Genomic DNA, 19,799 nt, shown 5'->3' on the forward strand with positions numbered 1-19,799 from the left:
CCTGAGTTCGAGCCCGGGGTAACAAAGGAAAACTTTTTGTCTTTTTTTTGTCTTTTTTTTGTTTTTCTCAATTGGTTTCTTCAACTATTACAAAATCAAAAATGTCTCTCCTTTACAAAAAATATGCATTATTATTTTTATACTTTTTACTATACTAAAAATACCGTATCTAGTCACTAGATGGCGCTATCACATTCGTTCCGAAAAAAGTTCGAGTAGCCTATCTATTTCCAATAATACACTGTAATCTTTGGTTGGGCTCAAAGAGTAGAGTAAGTATAGTGTATGTGTGTGCAAGTTGTTTCACCAATTCTAATTCTAAAGTTCTGTATTATTAGATATTACTTATTAAACTAAATCATATTCCATAATAAATTGTAAGACATAACCTTATTTATTAAAAGTACCTACTTAACATTTAAAAAAAATTAAGTCGCTGAAAGTTAATTAATCCTATCGATAGGTACCTCTAATACTTTGCATTTGCAATAAACAGGTAAAAATGTCTTTAGACTCAACGCCAAAAGTTCTTTCCATCCAAAGTCATGTCGTCCATGGATATGTTGGCAACAAGAGCGCTGTTTTTCCACTTCAAGTAAGTAATTTTAGTTCTTTTGTAGATTGCTTGGTTATCAGTGAATCAATATCTCTGAACGTTCATTAAATACGTGCCGGTTACATGCGCCCATTAATTAATTTTAACTTGTTACATCAGAGTACATCCTCAGCCTCGACTTTCATAAAGAATATAAAAACAGAAATCTTTATATTGACAACCGTTTTGCTGTTTTTACATTATCCCTATACCAGATTTGTCCAAAAGCAATATGAAGTTGCTTTGATTTCTGTACAAATTATCCAGCAATTTTTCAGCCATCCTTTTAGACATCCTTAATCTGGTCCTTTCAAAATCTTTTCTTATCCAACGTTAGTATATGTCTCTATATACTTTACTAACTATAAATTGCCCTACCAAATTTTAACTTTAAAAGTTGGATTTCAAGATTTTGAGATGACAACTGTCTGCTTTTATTTATTATATATTGGTTTTAAATGGGACATGATTTAAAGAGAATCCTTGATGAAAACAATATTTTTGTTGGTCATAGGTATATGTGTAAATTATGTTTATTTTCCAGGTATTAGGTTTTGAAGTGGATGCCATCAACACTGTGCAGTTTTCAACGCACACAGCCTACAAACACATTAAGGGACCAATTCTCAAAAATGAAGACTTGGAGGAACTAATTGAAGGGCTAAGATTGAATGAAGTTGATTATTACACTCATTTTTTGACTGGATATTCAAGATCTCCTGATTCATTAAAACAAATTGCTCAGATTATCAAAAAGTTAAGACAGAAAAACCCCAATCTAGTTTATGGTAAGTAATTTTTATACTAATAATAATAACAATACTAATTAAATCAAATGGCTGAACTGATTTGTATAACAATTGGTATAGTGATGTACCACATAGGCTACTTTTATCCCAATATTCCCCTGAGAAATAGTGAAGCACAACTAAAACTTAATAAGGTAGGTAATAGACTAATTCCAAAAATGGTCATGTTTATGATTTTGATCATTGATTATTACGTTACATATATAATTTAGCATTTACTTTTAAGACACCAACACATAATTTAGTCTATAGTTAATATGGATTGATTTTAAACTATGGGAGTTTTAACCTTATAAAAGGTTTTTCTACCAGTTATTGTTTTCCTTATTAGCTTTTGCATTTACCTACATTAGTAGTAATATAACTGAACCACTAATAAACAAGGTCAAATGATAAATACAATTATTGCATAAGAACATTGCCTGCCAAAGCTTTAGCCTAAATAAAGATTATTGAATTATTAAACTGTTGCATCATTTATTTATTGTATTTTGAATAATATTTGAGTTACTTTGCATGAAAACATATTTTATGTAGTTATTAAAATATTAAATAAGCAGGTTGGTTCCTATAAGTGGTCTTGTTAATACCTTGAAGTTTTGGGAAATACTCCTGAGCACCCTGTATAAGTTATAAAATGACATTCTTTTTTACCTCCACTTCTAAATTGTTTTTTGGTAAATATAATAGTCAAATGTTAGTGTGTACGGTCTCTAATTTTATTGTAAAAACCATAAACTTATTATGTACCATTCATTATTAGCACTAAAATGACTGTATTGTGTAATTATCTTCAACAAATAATATCTTGTTCGTATGTTTCTCATTTTATAATAGTAAGTGGTAGATAAATAGTACCAAGGTTAAAGTTGATAAAACAAAGTTGCTTTAGTATTTTACTTGAACATTTATAAATTGTTACAACATTTTTTTTTTTTTTTTTTTTATAATTCATTACTATTGTGCAATCAGCTGCAACAGCTTTAAGCAAATTGCTTGTGGGTACTACATGGCATGTGTAGCTGACCTTCCATTGAAGGCCATGCTAATTTATTTTATTTGTTAATTTTTTGTATTTCATTTGTACATTTGTACATTCTTATTATTTTGATTTTTTTTTTTACAGGAGATCCCATATGTAGGCGCGCTTTAGCCTTCTAACATCTATTGGATGACCGAGGGCAGTAGCAAGTTTATTTTCATGGGTGTTTATGCGATTTTTATAGCACATTGATCTGAGTTCAACCTCTTCTTTTACTGTTTTTATGTCAAGATACTCATGTAGTTCCGATATCTTAGTGAACCATGGAGCATTTGTGATGGTTTTTAAAACTTTATTCTGAAATCTTTGTAATATTTCCAAGTTTGAGTTTTTGGCTGTGCCCCACAGTTCAATGCCGTAGGTCCACACTGGTTTTATTACTGTTTTATAAATGAGCAATTTATTACTGAGTGAGACATGCGAATGCCTTCCCATAAGCCAGTTAAGTTTTCTGAAGGTTTGATTTAGTTCATCGCGTTTTTTTACTATATGCGTTCTCCATGTTTGTTTTTTGTCTAGGTGTATCCCAAGATATTTTGCGGTGTCACTGTGGGGGATAATATCAAGTCCCAGTTTAACAGGAGTACATTCGTCCATTCGCAAGGTAAATGTCACATGTGTTGACTTCGTGGAACTAGCTTTGATACGCCATTTAATCATCCATGAATTTATCTTGTTCAGGTGTACTTGTAGAATATTTGAAGCCATATTTGCGTCTTTGTTATTACACAATACAGCTGTATCATCAGCAAATGTAGCGGTGAGTACGCTGTTTGAGATAGGAATATCTGCAGTGTATAATAAATAGAGTGTGGGACCCAAAACGGAACCCTGGGGAACACCTGCTTGAATGTCATGGAAGTTCGAAAACGCGTCATTGATTTTCACTCGAAATATTCTTTGATTGACATATGACTTCAGTAACATGAAGAAGTTGTGTGGGAGGCAATGTTTGGCTTTAAAGAGCAATCCATTGTGCCAGACCTTATCAAAAGCCTGTTGAACATCCAAAAAAACAGCAGAGCAATATTGTTTACTTTCTAGGGCTTCTCTAATTTGTTTGACTATTCTGTGTACCTGTTCCACAGTGGAGTGTCGGCTTCGGAATCCAAATTGATGCTGGGGAATAATTTCCCTTTCATGAAGAATGGTTTTGAGTCTGGACAGAGTTATTTTTTCAAATACCTTGGACAATGTTGGTAGTAGGCTTATTGGTCTATAAGATGTGACTAGATGCGGTGGCTTCCCAGGTTTCGGTATCATAATAATTTCCGAAATTTTCCAAATAGACGGGTAGTGGGATGTTCTCAAGATGCCATTAAAAAGCTGAGTCACAAAGACAATCGCTTTTCTTGGAAGTTGTAGTAAGACCTCTGCCGTTATTAAACAGAATCCTGGAGCTTTGTGAAGTTCAAGTTCTTTTATTACTCTCCAGACCTCTCTGGGGGTGCAGCTTTTTATTGGTAAGCTTAGTTGAAGGTCGCTATCCAGAAAGTCTGCGACTTCTCTATCAGTGTCTGGGTCGCCGTTATTTGAAGTAAAAACTTCACTTAGAAACTTGGCAAAGGCTTCCGCACGTTCATTATCTTTCCTGGCCCATGTACCATTATCTAGTTTTAGTGGGTGTTTTATGATTACAGGCGAAGCTTTGTTAGTCTTTACGGCTCTATACAATGAATATTCATTGTTTTTCGAAGCAGACAGATTAATCAGTTTATGTTTCAATGTGTCATTTTCTACGTCTTTTAAATAGGATGTAAGTTCCGCTGCTGCCAGGTTTAGCGCCTTTTTGTCCAACGGATGACGACTAGTATGCCAAACTCTTCTGAGCCTCCTTTTCTCTAGTACCTTATTTTTGATATCCATGGGTAAGTTGTTACTACCTGGCGTGTATCTTATATCCGGTGTAGAAATCCATGCTGCAGTTTGTATCATGTTTGTTATGGTTTCTGCTGCTTCATCAATGTCGTCATTCGTTTTGAGTGGAACTTTTAGCGATAGATTAGTATCAATATATTTTCTGAATGCTGACCAATCAGTTTGTTTGTTGTATAGACATTCTTTGGCGGGTCTTGAAATTATTGATGTACTAACCGTACTTAGTACTGGTGTATGGTCTGAGCAACTATCATAGCAACTATCTATACTTATATACAAGTTTGATAGCCCTTTATATATATAGAAGTCTAAGAGGTCCGGTAATTTGTTGGGATCTGTAGGCCAGTAAGTTGGTTCACCTGTACTTAAAATACTGAGGTTATTTTTGATTATACTTGAATTAAGTTCTCTGCCTCGAGGTAGAGTTAGTCGTGATCCCCATTGCACGTTTTTGGCATTCCAGTCACCACCACAGATGTATCTATTTCCAAGCGTTTTAAAATATTCTGTGAAGTGAGTTTCCTTTGGGTTTGGTTTTGGGGGGCAGTAAACAGCTGAGAGAGTAAGTGACCCATGATTATCGTACAATACAATGGTTGTAGCTTGTAAGTGAGGTGTTTTGTAGTCTTCAAGGATATCATGTTTCAAAGCTTTCCTTACAATTACTGCTGTTCCAGCATGGGCAGTTCCATCAGGATGGGGTGTTGTGTATGTTATATAGTCTTTTATAGCAAAATTGTGGTTGGTAGTAAGATGAGATTCTGACACCAGTAGTACGTCTATTTTGTGGATTTTCAATAGTAGTTCGACGTCACTTTTATGTCCAATCAGACCATTAACATTCCATGTTGCCAATCTTAGAGTAGCCATTAGATTATCTTTTGTATTACTGTGGTCAATAAGTTCATCATTATTGACATTTGGTCTATTAATTTATCTAGCTTTTCAGCTTGTTTTGTGAGTAGTATTTCTAGCTTAGATTCTGTTGTAGTTTCATCTTTGTTCTGAATTTTAGCGACTTCTGCATATGTCCTAGTATTAAACTGGCTTGAGGAGTGTTGTCTAGTATAGGCGTGTTCCTTCTCCTTTGATGCGAAGGGTCTATCTAATTTTTGTATATTTTCTTGTTTTCCAGTGCTTTGTTGTTGGTCTTTATCCTCTGTTTGTTTTCTTGGTTTTATATAGTCTCTTCGTGAAGTATTTCTTTTTCTTTTGTTGATTTCTACATAAACTTCACAGCCTTTGTAGTTTGCTGGGTGATTACCTAAACAGAGGCAACACTTTGCTGGGGTATTCCGGTCTTTTTTTGGGCAGTCTACTGTGTTATGGCTCTCTGCACATTTCACGCATCTATATGGCCTAAGTCAGTTATTCTTAGTGTGGCCATATTGCTGACACCTTTTGCATTGGGGCACATTTGCCTTTCTTATTGGATCTTCAATAATGACCTTTGTATTGAATATATGGGTAATTTTCTTAACCTCTGTATTGTTTGGATGTGGGTCTAGGTTTACAAAGAATGTCGATAGTGGTATTTTATTAGGTCCATATCGAGCATTTATTATTTCACCACTAACTGTGTTTCCGGACTGCTCTATAGCTTCTTGTATTGCCTCTTTAGGTGTACTTGGATGGAGCTTCTTAATTACAATTCTGTAAGGTCTTGTATCCTTTCTAGAAAAGGTGTGTCCAATCAGATTGTTTTCTCTTACTATTTTCATAAGGCAGTGATAAGACTCTATAGTCGGACAACTAAGTCTTAATTGGTTTCGGGTAACAATTTTGATGGTGAACTCTTCTTTATCTAATTTTGATCTGATTAGTTCGTTCAGTTTTGCAACATCTTCAATGCCATATAGCATGATGGGTGGAGGTTTGAATACATGCTGTTTATTGTTTGTAGGTAGGGTTTCAGAATCATCTACATCAATATCCAATGATCCGAATTGGTTTGACACTGGCATGTTCCCTTTTGGTGATGGTGTGTTCGACATATTCTTTCGTTTTGGGTTTCTGATTGTAGGTACCCTCTGCCACTCAGGGTGTTGAACAGATGTATGTGTTTGGGATTCCTTGTTGCTGTGTTCAGTGAGATCTACAGGTGGTTCTGTATTACTAAAGCATGGTGCACTACCTGTAGACATGCTCCTTGTTCTCACAAATAGGCTGGGATGAAAAGCCTGCTGAATTAGTTTCTTTCCAGTAACATTAACATGCACTGAAGCCTGGTTACTCACTCCAGTGGTGTCTTCGGTAACAGATTTCACACTCTCTAGCCCGGATACCAGAGAGCGCCGGGGGTTAGCCGGATGGCATGACAAATCACTTTCCTTATTGCAAGACATTTCATAATAAAAGGGGGGTTGGGAAGAACACCAGTAGCACTTTCCCAAGGCACTACTGCCACATTTTTTGAGGGTATTTAGGTCCTCAGGGCTTGTGGTAGCCACGGACAGGTTATTTTACCGCCGCCTGTGACTCGGCGTTGTCGCTCGTTTAGCACCACCCAGGGGACACGTGTAGGGTGGGCCTTTCAGTAGGTAAAGGTGGTAGGTCCTACGGACGTGAGCGACGTTGTGGAAAAGGTAAAAAAAGTAACCATAGTTGATACCCGAGCTTATGAATTCCTGATCTTACTGGAACCACTCGCTCTTGGCCAGCACCACGCCGTTTAAGTTTAGGTAGCCGATCTTCAGGGTTGTGGGACCACTAGAGCTGGCCGTAATCAATTGATTGGACAGCCCGTTGCTCCGCATACTGTCTCGCCGGGCAGTCCCTAGAAGCAGTTGGGTGGAGGCCAGCGCTGTCACGGCCAAACCTGTGGCAGGTAGCGCAATTAGCCACCTTGGATTTGCAGGATTCCTTACGGTGCCCGGTTTGTCCGCATTTTCCGCAGGTTTGTTACAACATTGATAACATTATTTTTTCATGTTTCACTAGCTGTGCCCCATAGTTTTCCACAAAAATCCCTTTTCCGACGTGAAAATGGGTAATAGATAGATCTAACCTTTTGTGCTATTCCTGTATAAACTGAGATCTGTGCCGAAGTTTATGCAAATCTGTTCAGCCATTCTCGTATTATAAACTAGCTGACGCCGCGAGGTTTCACCCGCGTGGTTTCCGTTCCTGTAGGAATACGGTGATAATAATTATAAAGCCTAAAGCCTTCCTCAATAAATGGGCTATTTAACACTAAAAGAATTTTTCAAATAGTACAAGTAGTTCCTGAGATTAGCGCGTTCAATCAAACAAATAAACGAACTTTTCAGCTTTATAATATTAGTATCCACGTAGAACGGATTTTGCGATAGGACTGGATTAAAGAGGTCTAAGGGCGGACGAAGTCGCGGGTGTCCGCTAGTTGTTGTATATATGAAGTGCACTCCAGTTATCGTCCCCTCTTAATTTATGATATTTTGACCTTTATTGCAGTATGTGATCCTGTGATGGGTGATAATGGTAAAATGTATGTACCAGACGACATATTACCAGTATATAGAGACATAGTTGTCCCACTGGCAGATATACTTACGCCTAATCAGTTTGAAGCAGAACTAATAACTGGACTCAAGATGAAAGACATGGATGGAGCACTCAAAGTCATAGATGCATTACACGATAAAGGAGTAAAGATAGTGGTATTGAGCAGTACAGATCTAGGAAATGGAGAAAATATTGTTGGCATAGCCAGCAATAAAGGTAAGATTTTTGCTTCCAAAAATTCTGTTTAATAAACTTCATATGGACCCATTTATGGTAAACCCACAGAGTAACCAGAGTGGGTACACAAGTAACGTGTGAAGCTGTTGTAACCCATAAAAAAACAAACGTCACCCGTCTCCTTGACAGCATATACATACTTTTTACATAATTTGTATTTCAAAATTTAACACTAACGTAAATTAATATAATCACCAATAAAAAAATACTCTATCTTATTTCTTTAGTTTATGTGAACAGTTTTTAAAATATTTAAAAACATAAGACGCCATTTTTCTTGACTAATATTGAAAATTACTGATGCGACGCTTCATGTTCGTTTTTAAATTTCGTGTTTGTGACGGGTACGACACTGTCGTGTTCCGTACGCTCCATCTGTATATTATTGATTAATCTGTTGGTTCACCAAATATAAAGTCACAAATCTTGGTAGAATGTCGATCCTCATTGGCCAAGTACTGTTTGAGTGTCATAATACACAGCTAAGAGTAGGAATCTAGCATTTTGTGCAATCATTTTAAGATGTATTTATGGAAACTTATTTATTTATTACCTTAGAATAAATTGAAGTATTTCTAAAAATAGGCAATAATAAGTATTTTATTACACAATTTTCTCTTTCATTTCCAATGGTTTTGGTATTAGACATTTGCTAACTATGGGCCTTATAAGAAGGCTCAAAGCCACTCAGCGGACGATGGAGCGAGCTATGCTTGGGGTTTCTCTGCGTGGTCGAATCAGAAATGAGGAAATCCTCAGGCGAACTAAAGTCACTGATATAGTTCGAAGAGCCGATGGGCGTTGGGGTCCCAAGGTGCTGGAGTGGCGACCCCGCATCGGAAAGCGCAGTGTTGGTCGACCCCCCCACTAGGTGGACCGAAGACATCAAACGGGTCGCAGGGAGCCGCTGGATGCTGGCGGCTCGAGACCGTTTTGTTTGGAAGTCCATGCAAGAGTCCTATGTCCAGCAGTGGACGACCATCGGCTGACAATTGTGATGATGATGAATGGTTTTGGAGTTATTGCCATTAACTTTGTTGATTATGGTTTTTTTTTGCAGGTTTGAAATTTTCGCATATTTTTGTAGACTTCATGATGATTCTGATGAGCATGTATTTTTCGATCATAATAACTTGTATGTAATAATTTCAGATTCGTGTTACAAGATCGAAATGGCGAAGTTGAATGCAAACTTCACAGGCACCGGGGATCTGTTTGCGGCCCTCTTCCTGGCGTGGTTTCACAAAACTGATAATAACCTGAAATTAACCCTTGAGAAGACAACAGCGACCTTGCAGCACATTGTAAAAGACACCTATGATAAGGCAAGAGGTAAGAAATTTAACTTTCTTTATAGATTTCTATACAGTTTTTTTTATTTATCACAAGGTACAACTCAACTGATGGTATAATTGATCTAAAGGATGTTGCGGCGTATTTTCCATACCTTCAAGGTGTTTACAAATCCTCGTAAAGGAGTCGAACTGCATAACATATTTTCTTTTTTAACTAAAAAAAAACTTTTTTATCTTTTAAAATACTTGATCGGAGTGGTAAGACTGTCAATATCGACGAGATATTGCAACTGGCACTCCGCACTTCACTAGTAAGCTACTTCTACCTATTAATGAATAATTTTGGCTCGGTCATATAAGGATACGATGCGGACACAATTTAAGATCTTTTGACAAAAGAAATATTTTTTACTCATTTTAGAACACATGTTCCATAGACATTTTTAATTAATTTTCCATAAAGAATATTCCGTAGAGTTATGGGAAATACTCCCAAGCATCCTGTATATACAATATACGCATACCATAAAACTTTATTTAAACGTACATTTTGAACAATTCCAGCTATTCACACGACCGGCAAGATACCGCCAGCTTTCATTGAACTGCGACTCATCCAAAACAAAGCGTTCATAGAAAATCCCAATATCACTGTAGACTGTACAAAAATTAAAGGATAAGAGGTAAACTTGAAAATAAGTCTGGTAAGAGACCATAGAAATCTAAATAAAAGTCAATAGAAATGGCGTGAACTCGTGAAAAGTATCCTATAACATTCTTCATATTATGATCTCAAAGCGTGCGAAGTTTTATTTGAATTCATTCAGTAGTTTCAGCGTGATGTCCTCAACAAAAAACGCGGGCAGACAGACAGACAAAAAAAATGGGTTTAGTGGCTATAGTATTGATTATATAATGCCCTCCAATAAAAAATGTCAAAATATCTTTAATGGACAGAATTACCTGTTACAGTTTTTTTAAATACATTTAGGGTATATAACCCGTTATCATGAAAACCGAGATCCCGAATGTAGATATTTCCGTGATTAAAATCCTAGATCATTATAATTTTTTTTTCGATAGCGTGTGAGTTTGCTTGTGGTCATTCTTGTTATCGCTATGCGATTTCTTGTATTGGATACATAAACGTCGCGGTGGTTTACAGACGCGGCCACGGACACGGTGTATATATCCGAGAATTCTCAGATTAAAAATGAAAGTTGTTTATTTACGTACATAGACTTTAACGACAAGCACCCTGTCCTGTCACTGGTTTTAACACGCGCGTTGTCAGTGCTAATCAGCTAATATCTTTGTTATTATTTACTTTTTTATGAATGCCGAAATCTCGGGATCGAAAAAAAACTAGAGATCAAATTTTCTAATTTTACATTTAAAAAAAACCTCAATCGGTCCAGCCGGGGATCGCACCATTGATAAAATGTACAAATGTGCTACTGTATAGAGTACCCTACGCCATTTCTATTGCCAGACAGAGAGACAATAATATGTATATTATTTTTTTTTTATAAATTTTTAATAGTGTTTTGTATTTTAACATTGTTAAAAATTTTAAAAAAAATAATAAATAAATTTTAGAGGAAAAAAAATTTAATTATATAATAAAAAAATATCAATTTTGTTATTTAGTTCTTAATGTATCACAAATTATATCATCATGATTATCAAAAACACATTCAAAACTTCTTTATATAGAATATTTGTTCATTTTAAATTGTCATGATATATTTGTGTTTTTCGTTATATGTTAAGAAAAAATAGTTATGGTGATAAGTAAAGTTTAATATAAAGATGTTCTATGAAAATATTTAATGCTATTGATAATTTTTACATATTACATAAATATTATATGTGGATAAAATATATAGCTAGTTTTAATATACTTACTATTATAGTAATAATTTTGGTAAAAAAATATATATTATAGAGATTCATAGTCAGTATATCATATGATATGTACCTACGAGTATAAAGTTAATTTAAATTTTAAATCAAAATTTAAAGTATTATTTGCATTTTGTCCAAAATCAAATTTATATTTTTTACAAGAAAACATGAAATATTACATTTTATTGCATTATGCAGGTAGATTTAAGTTTTATTTATCTAAAAGACCAACAGTAAGTCTTCCAATAACAGAATAAGGATAGTCTGTGATATTTGAATATGTTATTTTTAATGCATTTACTATCTATACAGGGTGCTCGGGAGTATTTCCCATAATTTCAAAGTGTTGACGAGTCCACTTATAGGAGTCAAACTGCGTATCTAATATTTTATTATCTAAAAAATAAAAACTTTTTAGGTTTTCATACAAAGTAATTCAAATAATTCCGACTATCCATGTAATACACTTTATCTATCCTTGCATTTTAAAATACGTCAAACTTGGCTACGTCATAATTACAAAGATGCGTTTATGGGACATATTTTAAGATCTATTTACAAAATATATGTTATTTACCCCGAAAATATTTATTTTAAAACACATGTTCCTTGAACATTTTAAATTAATTTTCGGTAAAGAAAATTAACCCTAGAGTTAAGGGAAATACTCCCGAGCAACCTGTATAATATGATTGAATTGATGTGATTTAATTTTATTTTGAACACCAAATGAATGTTGTACGCTTTCAAGTTTTGACACAATAAAAGTATCTTTAATATGCAATTTTGATTTCAATGTTAGTCTGAGATCCGAATAGGCTAATTGACACTTTTTTTAAAAGGGTAATTAATTGTTCATTAGCGCTCTACTGGATTGAAAAAAAAAATATTTTTGAGACATGAATACTACATAAATAAATTTTCAATTTTTTGACAATACGAGCCAAAATGCTGTTGACCATCTTGGTCTATATTTTAACTATTTCATGGCGTCACTTTGACACTAAACCATAACCAAACAGAGTGTTTGACAAAATTATTAGTTAATTATTGGTTTGACGTTAATTCCTTTAGTGACATCAAATAACATCGTGACGTCACAGAATAAACGACAGCGTTTTTAACGTTTGGAAAAATTTATTAAATAAATAATTTTTAAATAAGTTTTCTATGAAATCCTTAACTTTTATTTATTGATAACCTTATAAATTTTAGACCCTTATTTTATGTACTACATGAAATTAATATAAACTAGCCTATTAGAAACGACAAACCGTGGGGTCTACCTACTACCCATCTATTTATTGGATGACTAACAGAACCCCGCGGTTTCGCACGCGTAGTTTCTTTTTTGGTAGGATATACGGAAGTAACATTTACTTTTCTTACTCGTATTTTACTTCCTGATTAGCTTTCAATCGGTAAAAGAACTTTTATAATCGGTCCAGTAGATTTAAAGCCTATTCGAGTTTCCCTTTCTCTTCCTAATATTAGTATTGTAAAGTGATTTAAATCAACTAAAGTATGGGTATAAAATAAATGTTGAAAAATGTTGTCTAATGAATTCCTGAACTTACTATTATTAGATAATACATAAATACTTTTTATGAGATACTGTTATACATCGATGCTGATTACAAATAATTTGTGTGGTGTTGTGGGAATTGAACCTACGTTCCTGGATGCAGAAAGCCCACTACTTTGGTCACTACCCACTCACTGCGCCATTCGGCCATCAAATAATAAATTAGATACAGCACGTACAAAAATTTCAACCTTTATGTTGAAACTTTTGTTGTTTTTAAAAGTTGTCTAATAAAACAAGGTACACAACAAAAAAATATATTCATCATGCCTGAACCACATAAATCGGTTTAAAAAACAGTCCACTCATGATTTAGCTTTGCTTTGAAGGTAAATTGAACTGAGCATCAAAATAAATAGAATTATATGAAACACCCAGAATATAGAATAGTAGTACCTCATCACGGCTGTGGTGTTCTGTAGAACGAAACATGGTGTCAGGTACAGTAAACAGAACAATCGCATGATTGAGAACCCAATGTCCCATGGCATTTTCATCTGAAAAATAAAAACTACAATTATAATTTTTTTTTTTATCGCAGCGCAGTGGCATGCGCGGTGGATTTATAAGACGGAGGTCCTGGGTTCGATACCCAGCTGGGCCGATTGAGGTTTTCTTAATTGGTTCAGGTCTGGCTGGTGGAAGGCTTCGGCCGTGACTAGTTACCACCCTACCGACAAAGACGTACCACCAAGATTTAGCGTTCCGGTACGATGTCCTGCAGAAACCGAAAGGAGTATGGATTTCATCCTACTTAGCCCACTTCCATCTTAGATTGCATCATCACTTAGGTACCAACGGCTTAAAGTCCTAACTACAACTACGGAACCACTGCGCCTGGCCCGACACACGCTTGGCCAGTTTATTATAATAATACAATCTATACTGTGTGCGCTATCGCATGATGCGAGTGACAGTTGCCAGTATGACGTTCATAATACGTTCTATTATCGTGAATCGCGGAAAACTTTCATGAGTGAAACGACGAGCCCACGAACTGTATAAATGTTAACACCATGCACAGAACTCATAACATAAGCTGAATACCAGTATGTTAACAAATTTCATCCTACTATCCTACTATAATATTATAAACGCGAAAGTTTGTATGGATGTTTGGATGTTTGTTACTCTTTAACGCCGATACTACTGAAGCGATTTGGCTAAAATTTAGAATGGAAATGAATTTTTATCTGGATGAACACATAGGCTACTTTTTATCCCGAAAAAATCCATGGTTTCCCGAGATTTGCGAAAACTGATGATTTTAATGATATGAATGTTTGTTACTCTTTCACGCCTCGACTACTCAACCGAATTAGCTGAAATTTGGTATTGAGATATATTATAGCGTGGATTAACACATAGGCTACTTTTTATCCCGAAAAAATCCATGGTTCCCGAGGGATTTGTGAAAAACTAAATCCCACGCGGACGAAGTCTCGGGCGTCCGCTAGTATAAAATAAATTAAATATTCCGAACAACGACTCACAGAGCCCGACGTATCGTATAGACTGGCGTACTCTGCCTCCAGATGTACATACACCCACAACGTGACACCAATAATGAAACGAGGTATCGAGGGGCCCGCCCATATTGTCCATGTCAGTAGAGAAAATGCACTTCTGGAAATTGAAGAAGTAAAAGTAGGAAATACACTTCAAGAAATTGAAGAAGTAAAAGCACAGAAAACATATGGTAAAAGTAGGTTCCATAGACTAAAAGGAATCAATAGAACGAGAGCTTGCTTTAGCCAGACATATGCCTTAGTTTATGAAGGGCCTATAACAGCCCATGTTCTAGGTATAGGTAGCCACTTATGGTGTTTGAAGTATCTAGTATCCTCAATTGTCCAAGTTTAAGATTAGTTTTTTAAAGTTTTCTATGAAAATCCATGTCTCCAGTCGTCAGACCTATTACTGCAACAACCCTTCGCTAGAGAGTCTTACAGAACAGTGTTGTTTCGAAGGGTTGCTGCGAAGCTAAGTGATAGGCGAATGGAAACACGATTTCTACACCTCATTATAAGAAAGTTTGTTAGCCCATATCTATACCTACCCATAAGTCTGTAGGTACCATGGTTATGGCAGGGTATCAAGGATCCAGCATCGATCGTCCATGTATAAAATGTGATTTCTTGGTATTATTTGCGGGGTATCATGAAGAATCATGTACTTCAGTCGTCAGACCATTATGGTACTGCGTGAGAACCCTCCTCTAGAAAAGGTTTCTGCTATCAACTCACCTACTAAGTAGGTACTACATCTAAAAGTAAACTACTACCTGCTACCACATTATTTTAACGACCAGACGACCTCGCGGATTGGTGTCCGGTCTAATTTATCGACTTATAAAGCTTTGAAAACAAATGTATCGTACCTAACTTCCTTATTGGACTTCACAAGGGATTTCTCTATATACGCCCAGAACCAATACCGAGTGGGCATGTCCCAGCCGCGCATGGTGTCTCTCATTTTAGGCCCCATGATCACCCCTTCGTTATTGTAACATTTGATCATAGAGAAGTTGTACTCCTCTTCTAACGCCGCTTTCGTTGAATTGGCGCTGTGAAGATATAAAATAGTGTTAGTGCTTTTTCTTCCTGTTGAAATGAGTACCTTTATGAAGTAATACACACGTTTGACTTGGAGTAAGTTGGTAAATACGTTACGAAAAGTGTAATCTGGCGAGGCTTTTAAGAAGCGTGCTGACATCTACAGGCGTAGTGAAACAGTCTTTGTTATTTTAAACTACCAGTAAATGGCGTTCTAAGAGAACTTTGAAACAGTCCCATTCTGTCCACTTCCGCCCTTAGACCTCCTTAATTCGGCTTTCACGCAAAATCCGTTCAAAGCGGACGACCCCTAACTATAAACCCTGCACATCTTTGTACTACTAGTGTCAAGTGGTTTTGGAAAAAAGAGATAAATATTTTGACAGCCGCGTGGTTCAGTGGGTAATGATCCTGCTTCCACGGTCGTGCGATTCTCACAGCTAAAAACTATTTGCGTGAGAACACCTGGTGATTTAATGAAATGCTAAGACAATATCCTTAGGTACTCTCAGGATACTAGGAGATGGCCGAATAAGTGACAAACTCACATATCGCGTACAGAGCTGGTGAAGATTTTTGGGTAGGTATTTGAGTCATGTTGAATACTTGTTGTATCTCTTCTATGCTACCCTTTAGTTTGGGTGCCCCGCAAGCTAATCCAGCGGCCAGGCGGTTCCGTTACGTATCCTACTTAGTGTATTTTGAAGTATAGAATTTCATACAAAGAATTCTAAACTGCTCCAGACAATACGGAGCGGATACGTGTACGAGACGTCATAGTGAGTTTAAACCTAAGGTTACGCTTACGCCACATCAAGGAAACTCAGTCTAGCCGAGGGTCCGTAGCCCGGCAGAGGGTTGCACTTGGCCGGGTACACTCCGAAGCCGGTCTCCGTGAACACGCTGGTGCACATCATCATCACCGCCTGGTGGCGGAGGAAGTACATGGTCAGATGTGGCAGGTTGTACAAGTAACGCACCTCCGCACTGAATATATTGTAGAATGCGTCGTCGAAGTACAACTGCAATGATATTGTAATTAGTTCATTTTTTTATTTTTTTTTGTATTCGAATTGGGAATTTTAATTCAAAGTTCAATAGCTCAACGGTAAGAGCGGTAGGACACATCACCGAGGGGTGGTAGTTCGAGCCCCGCCCGACTAGTTGGAGGGGAATATTGGTCATATTATAAAAAAATATGGCAAATATTCTTTTAAAAAAATATTCGTTTGCAAAGAGCTACAGCTCTAGGTTCAGCCTTGAACCAGCGGAGTAGCTACTTTTGGTTTTTTTTCACTTTTAAAACTTCGTCTGTTTGCAGTGTGCTAGCTAGATACTGCAAACAGACGAACTTTCAAAAATGATTGTATATAGCTTGGATTGAGGGCACCAAGAGTCTAGAAGAAATTAGTACATTATACGCAACATGACAAGGTTTTTTCTGATCAGGCTTTACCTACCTAACAGGCCAGAACAAATCATGTTTCCGCGAGATCTGTGAATAACAGAATTTCATGCGAAGTGTAAGCTAGTTACATAGGCATCGGGTATTTCATTATTTAACTTAAAGGCTGGTTTCGTAGACCAGTGACCGTCAGCGCGGTTTTTAAGAGTCGCGATGTTGCCCTATAGGTACATACACACTGGTCTACTCGCGCAAAAAACGCGATGTCCCAACGAGCGGCACGAAATGTGGCAGGACAAGTAATGAGGCCACAAGATTATCAAGAAAAAAGTCTTAATTCCTAGGCTACTCGTGCCGTGTGGGGCGGGCAGGCCATATTTGGTAGGTTACAGCTTACCACACGCGCGGGCGGTCCGCGGCATGTGAAACCAGCTTAAAAAGTAGTTAGGTATACGTACATCTTTGGAATATTTATAATTTAGAGCCCAATACCCGAGTGCGCATATTAACGTTTTCTTAAGTTTTTGCTCAGTGACGATTGTACAATCACCGAGCATTCCAAATGATTCGTGGAAATGGTCGTGAAATATTTTCCACCTGTAATATGGACCTGCAAAAAAATGGCTACTGAATTATAAAAATTAAAAGGTGTGCAGTTTTGATACCTACCATAGGTAAAAGAAACTTTATTTTTTTACTAGATGACTCGACAGATGTTGTCCGAACATTCGCTTAAATGCTTAAGGACAAGGACATACCTACCTAGGTACCTCCTCGTAGGTACACAATATACAATTTACGTATACAAGATTTTTTTTTTTATTAGATACCTATGTAGGTTTTTACTATTAGGGTTACCTAAATAACACATACCTACCTAGGATAATATGCTGATGTGCTAAATGTTTAAAAATAGAAAAGGAACTTCATTGACCCTACATCTGGCAATACATATTTATAATATTGCCTTTAATGAAATAGGTAGATCAAGCAGGTTTAAAATTAAACACCCCTCTTTATACCTTTATGAAGTCCAATGAAGAAGTATGCATACGAAATAATATCAATGGCAGTTGGTTCCGGTGTAGTGTCAGTATCATTTGCTTTGGAAGCGCCTACACTTTTTGTATCGCTCCTCATTTGGGCGGCGCACATTTCAAATGCCAGTCCGACGAGCTTCAATGCCAAGGTTTGGTGCAACCATATCACGTAAATATTCGTTATGTTTAAATGCACGTAACACAAAAGCATCCATGTGAATGTAAAGCTTAGCTGATGCATGAAGCTGAAAGTGAAACTGAGCTTAATTACTGAACCTAGTAGGTAAGTAGGGGAGACGAACATCTTAGCATTCCATGGATTCACCGTGCGGGTGCCGGGTCCATCGCGTGGTAGAGAGAACTCCGAGCAGAGTCCTGAACTTGTGACTACAGGATGTAGGGTTAAGGAATTCCTTGACGATTGATCAACACTCCCCGTTCTCTGCTCGTGTTGTTCTTGGTAAGATCCTAATAAAGCAGCTTTGGATACTCGTTCTAATATAGAACTAGCTGCACTTCTAGAGAGGCCAAGGTCTTTAAGCAAGTTATAGAGAGATTTTGCTGGTAATCCTCTCGCACCTACTTCTACGACGTACAGACTAACTATATAGCCATTTTTAGTTAGTTTTGTTAGGTCATAATATTTATTTACTTTTATACTGTGGTCCTTCGGAATATTTGTCTCCCACGGCACAGTTACAGCTATAGAAACGAATGTGTTACGTAAATTCAGGGGTTTTCGGGATCGACTGGAACTTCGCTACCCACTATTTTAATCTATACGTACTAATTAAAGAGGCAAAGTGTTTGAGGTTGTAGGAGGTAAAAAGTACTACACGTGTAAAACCGCGGAGCGTCTGCTAATGAACATTATCATCATCATCATCATCATCATCATCATCATCAACATCATCATCATCATCATCATCATCATCATATATATTTAAAATTTAGATATCATGGTATCATAGAGCAACAACTAACCGGCGATCGCAACATTTAATAATAATTATATTTCCCCAAACCATCAGCATGGAGTAGATTACGGAGGTGCCACAAATCAGACACATCAACAAAATACCCAGACCGGTGCCGTAGTTGCGTTTCATATTGATATCGACGATCTTCTTGTAATTACTACCAAGGGATATGCACACAAGCAATGATGTGTAATATACAATGCCAGATACAAGCATTTTTATTCACGTGGCTATTATTGATATAATATATAATAAGAATATGAAAACAAAAATGGGGAAACAGGTGCTTCTTTTAAATTTTTAGATTATTTATAAAAAAAACTGCAATTACTTTTGTTTGACATTGAAGTGTATCAAAATTTGATCAAAATAGACAGTAAATTACTTTACAGATTAATGAAGATTTGAGAATCTACAATAAAAAAAAAACGAATGAATGAATCATGCCACTGAAGTGGCATCTTCTTTCAAAAATAAAAAAAAATCTATGAGCCTCCGACAAACTGCATCGCAACAGGTCCTTGAAGTGTATAAAAAGGGATTGTTACAAAGTTCTCTAAAAACCCCATCTACTGTAAGTTAAAAATAATAAACACTGTTTCTCTATGCCTGTAGTTGGCAGCACGCATCTTAAAAGCCTCGCCCGATTACACTTTTCATAACGTCAACGTTCATACGTTAATTATTATTCGTCCAACGTGATTCATAGCGTGAATTCATATTCCGAAATCCCAATCATATAAGCAGTATATTACATCTATATTGAAAATAATGTAATTTGTCTATGAATTTATTTAGTTCATGGCCTGATTTTCGTAATTTTCCAAAAATGCGTTTAGTTTCTCGGCCTATGAACAGATTAGTGATATACGAGGGAGGTTCGTTAGGTAGTAAAAAATATAAATACTGGCAGGCAAAGTTCAGATATCTGCATTAATATTTCAAATATATTAATATATACTACTTCACCATTCCGATATTGAAACG

General features: G+C 36.3%; 2 protein-coding genes across 2 annotated transcripts; one reads left to right on the top strand and one right to left on the bottom strand.

Annotated features, from left to right (window-relative positions):
- Nucleotides 1–464: 464 nt before the first annotated feature.
- On the top strand, nucleotides 465–12,031 carry LOC112051819 (pyridoxal kinase). Its single transcript, XM_024090615.2, has 5 exons — nucleotides 465–595; nucleotides 1,140–1,383; nucleotides 7,757–8,023; nucleotides 9,197–9,376; nucleotides 9,904–12,031. Exons 1-5 carry the CDS (start codon nucleotides 503–505, stop codon nucleotides 10,017–10,019), a joined length of 900 nt encoding a protein of 299 aa, XP_023946383.1. The 5' UTR covers nucleotides 465–502; the 3' UTR covers nucleotides 10,020–12,031.
- Nucleotides 12,032–12,814: 783 nt separating this feature from the next.
- LOC112051827 (lysophospholipid acyltransferase 7-like) lies at nucleotides 12,815–19,100 on the bottom strand. The gene is made up of 7 exons (XM_024090626.2): nucleotides 18,817–19,100; nucleotides 17,815–18,077; nucleotides 17,251–17,402; nucleotides 16,195–16,409; nucleotides 15,213–15,398; nucleotides 14,326–14,458; nucleotides 12,815–13,329 (listed from the first exon to the last, which is right to left on the bottom strand). Exons 1-7 carry the CDS (start codon nucleotides 19,026–19,028, stop codon nucleotides 13,138–13,140), a joined length of 1,353 nt encoding a protein of 450 aa, XP_023946394.2. The 5' UTR covers nucleotides 19,029–19,100; the 3' UTR covers nucleotides 12,815–13,137.
- Nucleotides 19,101–19,799: the final 699 nt, after the last annotated feature.

Source organism: Bicyclus anynana, chromosome 14 (genome assembly GCF_947172395.1).
Source record: "Bicyclus anynana chromosome 14, ilBicAnyn1.1, whole genome shotgun sequence".
Lineage (NCBI taxonomy): Eukaryota > Metazoa > Arthropoda > Insecta > Lepidoptera > Nymphalidae > Bicyclus > Bicyclus anynana.

Bases quoted from the DNA above. Each gene is read 5' to 3' on its own strand.
- LOC112051827 (XM_024090626.2), bottom strand. From the start codon at position 19,028: ATGCTTGTATCTGGCATTGTATATTACACATCATTGCTTGTGTGCATA. The intron at 15,399-16,194 runs GTAAGCGTAACC...ATATCTTCACAG, and splicing joins CTGAGTTTCCTTGATGTGGC to CGCCAATTCAACGAAAGCGG. The intron at 14,459-15,212 runs GTACGATACATT...TTCAATTTCCAG, and splicing joins AAGTCCAATAAGGAAGTTAG to AAGTGCATTTTCTCTACTGA.
- LOC112051819 (XM_024090615.2), top strand. From the start codon at position 503: ATGTCTTTAGACTCAACGCCAAAAGTTCTTTCCATCCAAAGTCATGTC. The intron at 596-1,139 runs GTAAGTAATTTT...TTTATTTTCCAG, and splicing joins GCGCTGTTTTTCCACTTCAA to GTATTAGGTTTTGAAGTGGA. The intron at 8,024-9,196 runs GTAAGATTTTTG...TAATAATTTCAG, and splicing joins TGGCATAGCCAGCAATAAAG to ATTCGTGTTACAAGATCGAA.